We start from the raw sequence: 15,139 nt of genomic DNA, 5'->3' as shown, positions 1-15,139 counted from the left end.
CTAGACGGTTCCCCTGTTCAAGGGACTTGGTCTCCTCAGGAGCGACTACTTTCCTCCAATCTCTGCGAGATTCGAGCCATCCGGCTAGCCCTTCTTCACTTTGCCCCCCGAATCCGGGACTTAGCAGTGAGAGTCCAGTCAGAGAACATGACTGCAGTCCTGTACATCAACAAGCAGGGAGGCACAAGATCTCCACCCCTCCTATCAGATATCGGGGTAATTCTTCGGTGGGCAGAGTCGACCTTTCCCACCTGTCTGCCATCCATATCCGTGGTTCCTGCAATATAATCGCGGATCGTCTGAGTCGCGGTCTGCCGACAATGGAATGGTCCCTGCATCTTGAGAAATTCAGGCAGATTATCCTCAGGTGGGGTTTTCCAGAGGTAGATCTCATGGCAACGAGGTTTATTGCCAAGGTGGAGAGGTTCTGCTCTCTTTACAGGGAGGACAACCCCCTGGCGATAGATGCTCTGTCAATACCGTGGGGGTTCAGGCTGGCTTACATCTTCCCTCCCTTTTCTATGATACCGAGGGTATTGATGAAAATTTGTCAGGATCAGGCCTCGGTAATAGCCATCATACCGTTTTGGCCCAAGAGATCCTGGTTTATCCAGCTCATTCAGATGAGTCGGGGACATTATTGGAGGCTCCCCCCATGGCAGACCCTGGTGTCATGGGACACTCACCTCTGCCCAGATCTGCACAGGTTCAACCTGACAGCCTGGAGGTTGATCAGTCCCTTCCCAGAATAGAAGGGCTTTCAGAGTCGGTCCTGAGAACGTTGTCTCATTCAAGAGCAGAATCTACTAAGAAGGCTTACTCCAGAATCATGAGAATCTTCTCGTCATGGTGTGCTTCAAAGCAGGTGGCGTCTGCAGATCCGCCCCTCTCTACGATACTTAAATTCCTACAGGACGGCCTAGACAGAGGCCTTGCTCCATCTACTCTGAGGGTCTAGATTTCTGCCATCTCGGCCTGTCTCAACAGACCCTATTCTCGGGACCCTCTCATCAAACACTTCCTTAAAGGAGCCGAAAGATTGAAGCCTACAGTACTGAGGCCCATTCCTCAGTGGGACTTATCAGTCGTGCTCAGGGGTTTAGCATCTCCCCCCTTTGAGCCTCTGGAGGAGGTGGATTTAAAGTTCGTAACTCTGAAGTCGGTCTTCTTACTGGCGGTAACCTCAGCCAAGAGAATCTCAGACCTTCAAGCCTTCTCGGCCTCAGAACCCTATACCATCTTTCTTCAAGACCAGGTTCTCCTGAGATTCCTTCCATATTTCAGGCCTAAGGTCCCTTCATTTCAGAACATAAATCAGGTGATTTCTTTGCCAGTTTTATTTTCTCCTTCTACTTCCTCCAGGGATCCTGTCAAGCACCCATTGGATATCTCGAGATGCCTCCAGATCTATGTGGATAGATCCAAGGAGTTCAGGATAGATGAGAATGTCTTCATCCTGTTTGCCGGTAAGTCCAAAGGCCGCAAGGCGTCCAAGGCGTTGATTAGTCGCTGGATTAAGGAGGCCATTAGAGAATCTTTTGTTTCTCAGGCTTTGGATCCTCCAGAGTTTGTGAAGGCCCATTCCACAAGGGCCATCTCTACTTCCTTTGCTGAAAGAAGTCTCCTTCCTCTGGAGATGATTTGTAAAGCTGCCTCCTGGAGCTCTGAATCCACTTTCATCTCCCACTACAGACTAGACGCCAGGGTAGCGGAGTTTTCGGCCTTTGGGCAGGCTATTCTTAGCTCTGCCAGGCATGAGGGCCCTTCCTAGGGGTTCTTCTTGCTATCTCCCCATCTGTGCTGCTGGTAGGACGTAAGGGAATCGTTAATTTCTAACGATAATTTGTTTTCCCTTAGTCCTAACAGCAGCACACAAATTTCCCACCCTAGTAAGTTATTCTTGCTAAAGACACAGTGGGCTGGGGGGGTGTTCCTTCCTTTTGTAGGGGTGTAAAGCTTTGTTATTGGTTCTTGGGCTCATTAAAATTCCGCCAGTCCTACCAGTCCACGGGGGGTAGTTAACCCCATCTGTGCTGCTGTTAGGACTAAGGGAAAACAAATTATCGTTAGAAATGAACGATTATTGTGTTAAAGTGAAATAAAAAAAAAAAAGTATACATATTAGGTATTGCTGCGTCTGTAAAAACCAGCTCTATAAAAATATCACATGACCTAACCCCTCGGATGAACACCATAAAAAAAAAAAAAACTGTGTCAAAACAAGCAATTTTTGTCACCTTACATCACAAAAAGTGCAACACCAAGTGATCAAAAAGGAGTATGTCCCACAAAATGGTACCAATAAAACCGTCACCTCATCCCGCAAAAAATTAGCCCCTACATAAGAAAATCTCTTAAAAAATAAAAAAAATATAGCTCTCAGAACATGGACACATTAAAACATAACTTTTTTGTTTCAAAAATGCTATGACTTAGGGAGGTAAGACCTTTCCAGACCCTTCACACCACCCACCACCAACCAACCCCATTAACACACGTAGACCGTAATTGTTGGTGTAAAGGCCATAGCAGTCGTTTATTAAACAGCCAAAATACTCCACCATCATTTTAAAATATACATTAATAAATATCAACCAATAAATACAAACATATAAATACAATGTAATAATAACATTCACTTATTGGAAGGATCCTAGAAGGCAACCCTAGCAAGCTGCGATCTTCACTCCACACATCTCCATCCTTACCCTCGGCCGCACTCGCCGACCCAAGGGCACCAAATCCTCCAGAACCATATATTCCTCTACCCCTGTAGGCCTTCCAGCCCAACAGGAGCCCCCAGCTTTCAGCTTACCGAACCACATAGATGCACGTTCCAACGTGTCATGCACCTACTAAACATAGTATTGCCTTCCAGGACCCCCCCCGTTAACCAGCCACAGACGCACATCGGAGACACCTCACCTATGGGCGTCCCGCCACACCCTGAACGCTGTCTCCAAACCATCCTGCAGCCCTAGTGCCCACAAATCAATGCCAATCTCATTCAAATGCACCCCGTCCGACCTAAGGAACTGAGGCGACGCCACCTCCAACTCCCTATGTCGAACCACAAAACCACCTTGCCGCCGCACAAAACGCCCCACCTCCTTATTCAACTTCGCCCTAGCCTTGTTAATCCGGTCCACTGACCTCGCAAAACGCCACGAACTCCTAGCTACCACCTCCGACCACACTACCAACAAATCTGGGAATTCCTCCATTAGGCGTAACAAATCCAGCTTGATGTCCCTGATAACATCCCTCGAGCGGCGAACGCCCAAGTCATTCCCGCCTACGTGAAAAACCACAATATCCGGGCACCTATCCAATGAGACAAAAGCATGAAATTCAGGCAACACGCGGCCCCACAACATACCCCGCACACCAATCCACCGGACCTGCAACTCATCCGGCTGGAAACCCAACTGCCGACCACTTCTCCTCACATCCGCTCTCAACGCTCCCCAGTAAACATAAGAATGGCCAAAAATCCACGCCAAACAAGAACGCAAACCTGTAAAAAACGAAAGGAAAACAGTTACCCCAAATGCAAGTAACAAACATCACAACCCAGCTCTCTCCCTCCACCAACCTCACAACAAGTGAGGACGAATATATGAACGAAAACACGCAGACTCCCACCGGCCAATCCGCATAATAGCATCCTCGCCCAAACCCCATCTAGCAGCCTCCGTCGCCGCACCAATGCGAAAAGAATGAGACGCAAACTCACTCACCACAAAACCCGCCGCTGTCAAACATTTACGAAAAACCGCCACAAACTGATAACGGGACAAGGCAGAGCCATCCCGATGTACCAGCAATACCGCTCCTCCAAGCGGTCGAAGGGCCACATACTCCTCCAAACAACGAACCGGGCACACCACCGACCCCGACAAAGGTCGCAACAAAATGCACACCCCCTTTCCCACCTGATCCGTCTTGGACCTGCGTAACACACACCGCAAACCCTCTTCACCAAAGCTCACGTCCTCCCGTAATAAACCTCCTCCACGCACCGACTGACCGCTACCAGCTCCGAAACCCGGAATGCCCCAAAGAAAGCCAAGGAAAAAGCTGCTCGAAACAAACACACCTCATACCCTGACTCGCACACACTCCCCACCTGATCCCATAACAACTGCAGCACCTGAAAAGACACCGGACGCCGGGAATCCTTCTTCACCACACTGCGACGATACCCTTTCAAGGCTTGCCTCACCAAAAAACTCCGAGACACATCCGCCAAACCCCGCATTCGTAACCAAAAGGCCACCGCTGCCACCCTCTTAGTCGCAACAGAAAAAGACAGACCATCGCTAAACGACCGACCCACGAAATAAACTAGCAACGAGTGAAAATCCCCAACCCCCTTGCAGCCCCCCACCTGCTCAATCAAACGCTCCCAGTGCGACCACACAGAAGAATAAGCCGACCCCGTACCGCTACTCACGGACCGACGAACCAGATCTAATGAGACCCCAAGGCCACGCTCCAGAGCCACTGAGGACACAGCAGACCCGACACCTCCGCTCCCGGCACCAAACTGCGAAAACGATCCCACTGGAAACGAGAAAGAGCGTCAGCAATGGAATTATCAACCCCAGGTACATGAACTGCCACAAAACACGCATTCAACTTCAAACCGTTCAAAACCAAATGACGAAGCAACCGCACCACTGGGGGCGAATTCGCTGACTGACTATTCACCGCCTGCACCACCCCCAAATTGTCACAACAAAAACGTACCCTCTTATTTCTCAACAAATCCCCCCACAACTCGGTAGCCAAAACAATAGGGAACAACTCCAATAAAGCCAAATTCCCCAGCAAACCAGCCACCCTCCATTCCTCCGGCCAAGCCTCAGCGCTCCATTGACCCTGACAAAATGCCCCATAACCACATGAACCTGACGCATCCGTAAACAACTCTAAATCAACATTACAGATAAGCGCCTCCATCCACACCGACCGACCGTTATAGTCCCTCAAAAAACGCTCCCACACCTCCAAATCCGCACGCACCTCAGCAGACAACCGCACAAAATGAAACGGGGCCTTCACTCCCGCCGTGGCCATAGCCAAACGTCTACAAAAAACCCTACCCATAGGTAATATCCTACAGGCAAAATTTTACTTCCCCAAAACGGACTGTACCCGTCTGAGCTGCGCCTTCTTCGCTTTCCGCAACAAGCCCACTTCACCACGCAAATCCTCCACCTTATCCAAAGGCAACCGACACTCCATGGCTACACTATCAATCTCGATCCCCAAAAACTTCATTGTTGTAGACGGGCCTTCTGTCTTCTCCCGTGCCAAAGGTACCCCAAAACTAGCGGACACTCGCTCCATGGTGTGCAACAAAACTGAACACACCCTCGACCCAGCCGGCCCTAAAAACAAAAAATCGTCTAGGTAATGCAAAACAGAACTCCATCCCGCCTCCTGGCGCACAACCCATTCCAGAAAGGAACTAAACGTTTCAAACAGTGAACATGAGATAGCACATCCCATAGGCAAACAACAATCCACAAAAAACTGCCCCTCCCATTTAAAACCCAACAAACGAAAACTATCCGGATGAATCGGCAACAAGCGAAAAGCAGCCTCAATATCCGTCTTAGCTAACAATGCACCCTGCCCAAAAAGACGTACACACCTCACCGCCTCATCAAATGACGTATAAGAAACCGAGCATAACTCATCATCAATGCCGTCGTTGACAGAACACCCAGCCGGGTAGGACAAATTATGAATTGGCCGAAATTTGTTAGGCTCCTTCTTCGGGACCAACCCCAAAGGTGAAACCCACAAATCTGACAACGGACACTCGCTAAAGGGGCCTACCACCCTTCCAGCTGACACCTCCTTTGCAATTTTTTCCGAAACCACCTCCGGCCGCATCAACGCCGATGACAAATTACGCCCCGCTATTCCCGATCCTACTGCCGAACACGGAATCCTAAAACCATCCCTAAACCCAGCCAACAATAAAGCCGCCGCTTCCTTATTTGGGTACTTCTCTAGAAACGGCTCCATCACGTCCACCCTCACTGGGGTCACCCCTCTTCTGCGCAACCTCAAATCCCCTTCCCCTTCCCCGCTTGAAACACAGCGCAAAGCTATGGGCACCACCACTGCCTGAGCACTCATGCTTGAAGCGACAATCGGATAGGTATTTGCAGTGACCCTCATTGAACTGCCAACAACAACCTTTTCTGACCCCCCCTGCTGACTCCGACGCCGAGGAATCCCCGGCCGCCCCACGAAAGGGCTGGCTCACACCCTTTGGGGCCGTCATCAAACGCATCCACAGACCTATATCCTTATGATCCCAACGGATACTAGGCCTGACCGCTTTTCTCTGGCGAAACTGCTCATCATACCTGAGCCACGCCACCCCACCATACGTCCTGTATGCTTCCCCAATGGCATCCATGTAGCAAAACAGAGCCGAACAGTGTTCCGGCGCCTTTTTGCCCACCACACTAGCCAGAATAGCAAACGCCTGCAGCCAATTCAGAAAAGTACACGGGATCAACCTGTACCTCCGCTTCTCCTCCTCCTCCTCCTCCTTCTGTCCAATTGAAACTTATCCAACGGAAGCAGCGAGAATATCTCCACGTACTCACCTTTCCAAATCTTTTACCTGACCTCAACCTTCAAATGAGCCCCCAACGGCCCTTCAAAGCACACGTAGACCTCACCCTTAGCTGCGTCCGCCAACCTGATCTCATCCCCAGCACCCTGACCCCCACTACTTCCAGTGACTGCCACCGCCGCCGCACCCACCCCGACTGCTGTAGAGCCCCCTACACCAGCCGCACAACGCCGCTCCGCGTCACCAACCGCAGGCGCAGCAGCCCATACTGCGGCCGGAGACGACTCTGCCCCAGACTTCCATTGAGATAACAAAGTCCACATACCCGCCAACAAATCCTGTGCTAAACTGTCACCCCCCGACTGCCCTCACCCCACCCCCCCAACAGGGTCCGGACCCGACATCCTCTCACCTGGCTGTCCCTGGGGCGTCCTCCCAGCAGCCGCCGACCGCACCGTTGCACCTCTCTGCGAAGACTCCATCGCCGACCTGGACGTAGCAGGACATGCGCCGACAGCATCGTCCCTCCGGTCCCCGATCTCCCAAGCCTCCTGGCTGATTTCACTATCTTCCAGCGCTTGATCTTCAACGAAACCCCCACCAACATCCCATTGGAATGGTTGCACCGGAATATCGTCCCTGTTGGCAGACCCACCTCCAGGCGGCCGCGGACCATAGACATCATCCACTTCAGTCCCACCAAAAACCAGCTCCACAGAAGTCCCACTGTGAGCCACATCCAACCTCCTCACATTCCTACAGTCCACCGGCTGCACTGGGGGCGGAGCCAAGCCCATTCCCCCAGCCAGCGTACTCCTCTGAACATCTCTGCCCGGCACCACAGAGGCACCAGCAGGTGGCGACATCCTGGATCCACTACGCTGCGCACCAGACCCCCGCCGCCGGCCAGCAGACAGAGACCGCAGGGCCGCCCTCCGACTCCTAGACGAAACCCCCGCCGCAGCACCAACGCCAGCTGAACGAGCTGCCTCCAGCTCCGGACTCCGCGATGCCTCCTGACTCCTCCTGCACTCGGCCGCCGCCGCCCGATCCTCACCTGGGGTAAGTGAGACCGCATCACCTAGGCCACCGACACCGCCAGCCGCTCGAGACCTGAGACCCCGTCCGCCTGCACGCGCCTCACACCGATCAACCTCACCGCGCCACGCACTCCTAGCCAACCTGGATGTATCCTGACCCTGGCCCCTCCGAACCTCAGACGCGTATGCGCGACGCTGCGCCGAACTCCTCCCGCTGTGCCGGCAGGCAGGTACACCTGCCACTCCAGCCGGAGCAAGAGGAGGGTTAACAGGGGGACTCCTAAGCCGGCGCCTTAACCGGGGTGTCACCTCCGGACTCAAGCGCTCCGGAGGGACAGATCTCCTAGCCCTCACTCTTCCTGTCACCGCCACCGAAGGAACAGCAGGAGCCCCTACCGCCGCCTGCAAACTACTCACCAGCCAGTCGGAGCCATGCTGCTGCACGCACCGCTACCAATAACTCCTCAAGCGCCGACATGCTCCTAAACTTCGCCTGCACCCGCAACTACCAACTTCACCGGAACAATAATGGCCTCTAGTGCCGCCCCCCACCACCGCCTTGTATATAAACTGCCCGCGAAACTGCAGCACCGCCCCCCCTGCACGTCCCCAGCAACACTCCACCCACCCACTAGATTAACCCTATCCTGGTCTTCCACTTCCCCCTCAGTCAGTTCTCACTGCGCTACGTCTGCGCCCCGCTCCGTTGTCCTGATTATTGTGTAAAACTTAAATAAATAAGAAAAAGTATACATATTAGGTATCGCCACGTCCGTAACAATCTGCTCTATAAAAATGTCACTTGACCAAACCCCTCAGGTGAATGCTGTAAAAATAAATAAATAAAAACTGTGCTAAAACAACAAATTTTTTGGTCACCTTGTCCCATAAAGTGTTATAATGAATGATCAAAAAATCATATGTACCCCAAAATAGTACCAATAAAACTGGCACCTTATACCATAGTTTCCAAAATGGGATCACTTCTTGGGAGTTTCTACTGTAAGGGTGCATCAGGGGGGCTTCAAATGGGACATGGCATCTAAAAACCATGTGGAGTTCCTTTTCTTCTGCGCCCTGCCATGTGCCCATACAGCAGTTTATGACCACATGTGGGGTGTTTCTGTAAATCGCAGAATCTGGGTAATAAATATTGAGTTTTGTTTGGCTGTTAACCATCGATGTGTTAAAGAAAAAAATTGGATTAAAATGGAAAATCTGCCAAAAAAGTTAAATTTTAAAATTTGATCTCCATTTTCCTTTAATTCTTGTGGAACGCCTAAAGGGTTAACAAAGTTTGTAAAATTGGTAACTTGAGGGGTGTAGTTTCTACAATGGGGTCATTTATGGGGGTATACACTATGTAAGCCCCACAAAGTGACTTGAGACCTGAACTGGTCCTTAAAAAGTGGGTTTTGGCAATTTTCTTAAAAATTTGAAGAATTGCTTCTAAGGCTACTTTCAGACCTGCGTTCGGGTGTCCGCTCGTGAGCTCCGTTTGAAGGGGCTCACAAGCGGCCCCGAACGCATCCGTCCAGCCCTAATGCATTCTGAGTGGATGCGGATCCGCTCAGAATGCATCAGTCTGGCGGCGTTCAGCCTCCGCTCCGCTCAGCAAGCGGACACCTGAACGCTGCTTGCAGCGTTCGGGTGTCCGCCTGGCCGTGCGGAGGCAAGCGGATCCGTCCAGACTTAAAATGTAAGTCAATGGGGACGGATCCGTTTGAAGATGACACAATATGGCTCAATCTTCAAACGGATCCGTCCCCCATTGACTTTCAATGTAAAGTCTGGACGGATCCGTTCAGGCTACTTTCACACTTAGAATTTTTTCTAAGTTATAATGCAGACGGATCCGTTCTGAACGGATACAAACGTCTGCATTATAGGAGCTGATCCGTCTGAGCAGACATCAGACGGACCCGCTCTGAACGGTAGTGTGAAAGTAGCCTAAGTTCTAAGCCTTCTAACGTCCTAAAAAAATAAAATGACATTTCCAAAATGATGCCAACATAAAGTAGACATATGGGGAATGTTAAGTAATAAATATTTTATGAGGTATCACTTTCTGTTTTAAAAGCAGAGAAAAAGAAATTTAGAAAATTGCAAATTTGGGATTTTTTTTTGTAAATTTGGGATTTTTTCATAAATAAAGGTGAAATATATTGACTCAAATTTATGACTATCTCTGAATGACTTGGATAAGTAAAAGCGTTCCAAAGTTATTACCACATAAAGTGAGATATGTCAGTTTTGCAAATTAGGCCTGGTCAGGAAAGGGGTAAATGGCCCAGATGGGAAGTGGTTAAGTAAAAAGTCACTTTGTTTTTGGTTAATGACCCCAAAAAAACGGATGAGAGCAGGATACAAACATAGAAAACGCAACAGTGTGTATGGTCACAAGTAATTAATGTACTGGTTAACCTGTTACGGACACAGGGCATACAGGTACGCCCTGATGTCCTGGTACTTAAGGCGGGCAGTGATCGGAACCCGGTGCCTGCTCAAATCATTGAGCAGGCACCTGGGACCAATGCGCCGGGGGGTCCTGTGACCCCTCTGTGTAGGCGATCGCAGCAAACCGCAGGTCAATTCAGACCTGCGGTTTGCTGCGTTTCCGGGTTATTCGGGTCTCTGAGTACCCGATAACCCGGAACAGGATGATGATCTTGGTGTGATAATACACCACCAATCACCATCCTGCGATCCTGAGGGTGATGTGACATCACCTCTGATTGGTCGGCTGCAGGGGCGGGAGGTTAAAATTAGAGCAGCTCTCCTCTCCTCTTCCTTTTCAGTCCGGGAGCCCGAGGAAAGAGGAGCGCTGCACATCGATCTCCAGCCAGCACCCCCATCTGTCCAGGGATCACCCCATCTGTGCCCCAGCACCCCCATCTGTGCAATCAGGTACTTAGGGAAAGGCTAGGGAAAGGTTGGGTTAGACAGGGATATAAAGGGAAAGTTAGTGGAAGTAAAAAAAAAAAAAACTGTTTGTGATTGCATCACCCTAATTCAGGTGTCTGGGGTCCACAGCACAGCTGTTTGACCCTAGACCTCCCAGGGGTGCTGCAGCTTGCCCCACTGCCCCCCCCCCACAACTTTTTTGGGGCGCAGGCAGTTATTATTTTTTTTTTGTGCGTGCGCTGTGGCCGGCACTCTTAGCGTCCAGCCACTGTTAGCGCATCGCACACCCCACCGCTGATCAACTTCGGACGGTTGATCAGCGATTTTGAATTATTATATATTTTTTTGATTTCACATTTTTTGCTCTTTTTTTAGTTAGTCTTTTTATTATTTTTTTGTCTGTTAGGTTTAGGGTGAGTTCGCGAACACCCGTGCCCCCACACACATGCACACTGAATAAAGATTTACACGCACACACACACGCAGACACACACTCCCCTATGGCCCGCTGGATGTTCTCGGCCAAGGAAGCATACGCCCAGCTTGCCTCCGACTCCGAGAGTCCGAGGATGAGGATGACCCCACTTTCCTTTTGTCATCCGCGTCCTCCTCATCATCTAGCGATGATGATGAGCCCCCAAGGCGGAGGAGACGCCGCCAGGCGGAGCAAGGGGACCGCCATGCTAGGGACCCTGTGGCCCACCCTAGTACAAGCAGCTCTGGGGCTCGTACTAGTTTTCCGGCCCACCAGTTAAATCCACCAGAGCCCCCTGCCGGTGGACTTGTCTGGTGTACCCCAGAGCATTTTGAGCCCGTGATTCCTGATTTTGTAGGCCAACCAGGAATCCAGATTTCCATAGTGGGCTTCACTGAATACACTATTTTAGTCTTTTTTTCAGTGACCACTTTGTAAATCTAATGGTGGAGCAAACAAACCTGTACGGCCAACAGTTCGTTGCTCAACACCCGGGCTCCTTTTTGGCTAGGCCCGGTGGCTGGACTCCAGTCAGTGCAGCCGAGATGAGGACATTTTGGGGCCTCGTGCTGCACATGGGCCTAGTCAAGAAACCTAGTGTCAGGCATTACTGGAGTGGAGACGTCCTCTACCAGACCCCACTTTACATCGGGAAATGCCTGCATTATTCAGATAATGCAGCATGTCCCCCCCCAAGGTGATCGTGCCTATGACCGTCTGTACAAAATCAGGCCGGTGATCGATTACTTTGGGGCCAAATTTGTACAGGCCTATGTACCTGGAAGGGAGGTCGCGGTTCATGAGTCTCTCATTGCGTTCAAGGGGAGACTCATTTTCCGCCAGTATGTTCCCTCAAAGTGGGCGAGGTATGGCGTGAAGCTGTACAGACTTTGTGAGAGTACCTCAGGGTGCACTTACAAGTTTTGTGTGTACGAGGGGCGAGATTCACGTATTTAACCCCCAGAATGTCCCCCCACTCTGGGTGTTAGCGGGAAACTTGTGTGGGACCTTATGCACCCACTACTAGATAAAGGTTATCACTTGTACGTGGATAACTTTTATACTAGTATCCTCTTGTTCCAGTCCCTCGCCGCCAGATCCACGTCCACTTGTTGGACCGTGCGGAGAAATCAACGTGGCCTCCCTGCCCACCCCCTCCAGGTACCTATCCCCAGGGGTGAGACCCGTGCCCTTATTAGTGAAAACCTGTTGCTGGTCAGATATAAGGACAAGAGGGATGTACTTGTACTGTCCACAATTCATGGTAACGGCATCACCCCTGTCCCTGTGCGAGGTACTGCGGCCACGGTCCTCAAGCCCGATTGTATCGTTGACTACAATCGGTATATGGGAGGAGTTGATCTCTCTGATCAAGTCCTCAAGCCATATAACGCCATGCGCAAAACCCGGGCATGGTACAAAAAGGTTGCGGTCTACTTGGTGCAGGTTGCCTTGTACAACTCTTTTGTGCTGTCCCGGAGCGCTGGCAACACAGGGAAATTCCTTCAGTTCTATGAGGCAGTCCTCAAGGACTTGATCTTTTCTGACCGGGAAAGGACAGGCCGGAGTACCCCGAGAAATGGAGGCGCCCGGATCGTCCCTGTCCAACACTTTCCAGGTGTGGTCCCCCATACTGGAAAGAAGGGATGGACCCGAAAAAGTGCAGAGTGTGTCGCAGAAGGGGGATACGGAAGGACACCACTACTCAGTGTGACACGTGCCTCGATCATCCGGGCCTCTGCATTGATGGTTGCTTCAGGGAGTACCACACTTCCATGGAGTACTAAATCTATATTCCAATTTAGCCACTGACAATCGGATAAAAAACTGGTTCTCAGACTTGAGACAATAGAACAAAAAAAAAAATTTTTTTCAAAAATATTATTTCGTAAAATAAATAAATAAAAAAGTAGACATATTAGGTATTGCCGAGTCCGTAATAATCTTCTCTACAAAAATACCCCCCCTAACCCCTCAGATGAACACGGTTAAAAAAATAAAATAAAAATGGTGCAAAAAAATTATTTTTTTTGTCACCTTACATCACAAAAATTGTAATAGCAAGTGATCAAAAAGTCATATGCCCCCCAAAATAGTGCCAATAAAACCGTCCTCTCATCCCGCAAAAAATGACTCCATACCTAAGATAATCGGCTAAAAACAAAAAAATAGAAATTCTCAAATTTTATTCCCATTTGCCAATAACTCTTGTGCAACACCTAAAGGGTTAACAACGTTCGTAAAATCAGTTTTGAATACCTTGAGGGGTGTAGTTTCTAGAATGGGGTCGGTCATTTTTGGGTGGTTTCTATTCTGTAAGCCTCACAAAGTGACTTCAGACCTGAACTGGTCCCTAAGAATTGGGTTTTTGAAAATTTCTGAAAAATTTCAAGATTTGCTTCTAATCTTGAAAATGAAAATGAGAAAATGGGTTTTTGAAAATGATTATTTTTTACTTCATTTTACCACTGTCATGAAGTACAATATGTGACAAAAAATATTCTCAGAATAGCCTGGATAAGTAAAAGCGTTTTAAAGTTATCACCACTTAAAGTGACACTGGTCAGATTTGCAAAAAATTGCCTGGTCCTTAAGGTGAAATAAGGCTGTGTCCTTAACGAGTTAATCTACCTTCATTGTAGTAAATAATCTAATGTTAGGAAATTAATATTAGCTTAGTATATACTCTACTTCTGCAATCAGTAAACAGTGAATGGTAAATTGATATAGTCTCTATATAAAGTAATGGAAGGTAAATACAGTCTTGTGAAAAAATTAGGACACCCTTTGAAAGCATGTGGTTTTTTGTAACATTTTTAATAAATGGTTATTTCATCTCCGTTTCAACAATACAGAGAGATTAAAGTAATCCGACTAAACAAAGAAAACTGAAGAAAAGTCTTTTCAAGATCTTCTGTAAATGTCATTCTACAAAAATGCCTATTCTAACTGAGGAAAAAGATAGGACACCCTTGCCCCTAATAGCGAGTGTTACCTCCTTTGGCTGAAATAACTGCAGGGAGACGGTTCTTGTAGCCATCTACCAGTCTTCGACATCGGTCTGAGGAAATTTTACCCCACTCCTCAATGCAGAACTTTTTCAGCTGTGAGATGTTTGAGGGGTTTCTTGCACGTACAGCCCTTTTCAAGTCACCCCACAGCATCTCAATGGGATTCAAATCTGGACTTTGACTTGGCCATTCCAGGACTCTCCATTTCTTCTTTTTCAGCCAATCTTTGGTTGATTTACTAGTATGTTTTGGGTCATTGTCATGTTGCATGGTCCAGTTCCGCTTCAGCTTTAATTTTCTAACTGATGGTCTCACATGTTCTTCAAGCACCTTCTGATACACAGTAGAATTCATCGTGGATTCTATGATGGTGAGCTGACCAGGTCCTGCTGCAGCAAAGCAGCCCCAAACCATGACACTTCCACCTCCATGCTTCACAGTTGGTATGAGGTTCTTTTCTTGGAATGCTGTGTTTGGTTTACGCCAAACATGTCCTCTGCTGTTGTGTCCAAATAATTCAATTTTGGACTCATCTGTCCAAAGAACATTATTCCAGAAGTCCTGGTCTTTGTCAACTTTATCGCTGGCAAATGTCAGTCTGGCCTCGATGTTTCTCTTGGAAAGCAAAGGTTTCCTCCTTGCACACCTCCCATGCAAGTTAAACTTGTACAGTCTCTTTCTGATTGTAGAGGCATGTACTTCTACATCAACAGTAGCCAGAGCCTGCTGTAGTTCTCGAGATGACACTTTAGGGTTTTTGGATACCTCTTTTAGCATCTTGCGGTCTGCTCTTGGGGTGAACTTGCTGGGGCGACCAGTCCTGGGCATGTTGGCAGTTGTTTTGAAAGCCCTCCACTTGTAGACTATCTTCCGGACAGTGGAATGGCTGATTTCAAAATCTTTTGAGATCTTTTTAAATCCCTTCCCAGACTCATAGGCTGCTACAATCTTTTTTCTGAAGTCCTCTGACAGCTCTTTTGCTCTCACCATGGTGCTCACTCTCACTTCAACAGTCAGGAGCACACCAAACTAAATGTCTGAGGTTTAAATAGGGCAAGCCTCATTCAACATGCAGAGTAACGATCTACTAATTATGTGCACCTGG

The 15,139-nt window shown here is 49.0% G+C and overlaps 1 protein-coding gene across 1 annotated transcript; it reads right to left on the bottom strand.

Moving 5' to 3' along the window:
* Positions 1-2,594: 2,594 nt before the first annotated feature.
* LOC120982000 lies at positions 2,595-7,092 on the bottom strand. Its single transcript, XM_040411843.1, has 3 exons — positions 7,017-7,092; positions 4,447-4,566; positions 2,595-3,517 (listed from the first exon to the last, which is right to left on the bottom strand). The coding sequence occupies exons 1-3, from the start codon at positions 7,084-7,086 to the stop codon at positions 2,922-2,924; spliced, it is 786 nt and encodes a 261-aa protein (XP_040267777.1). The 5' UTR covers positions 7,087-7,092; the 3' UTR covers positions 2,595-2,921.
* Between the last annotated feature and the right edge of the window lie 8,047 nt (positions 7,093-15,139).

This window comes from Bufo bufo, chromosome 11 (assembly GCF_905171765.1).
Source record: "Bufo bufo chromosome 11, aBufBuf1.1, whole genome shotgun sequence".
NCBI classification, from domain to species: domain Eukaryota; kingdom Metazoa; phylum Chordata; class Amphibia; order Anura; family Bufonidae; genus Bufo; species Bufo bufo.
The sequence above is the reverse complement of the archived record's forward strand: the minus strand, read 5'-3'. Positions and strand labels throughout refer to the sequence as shown.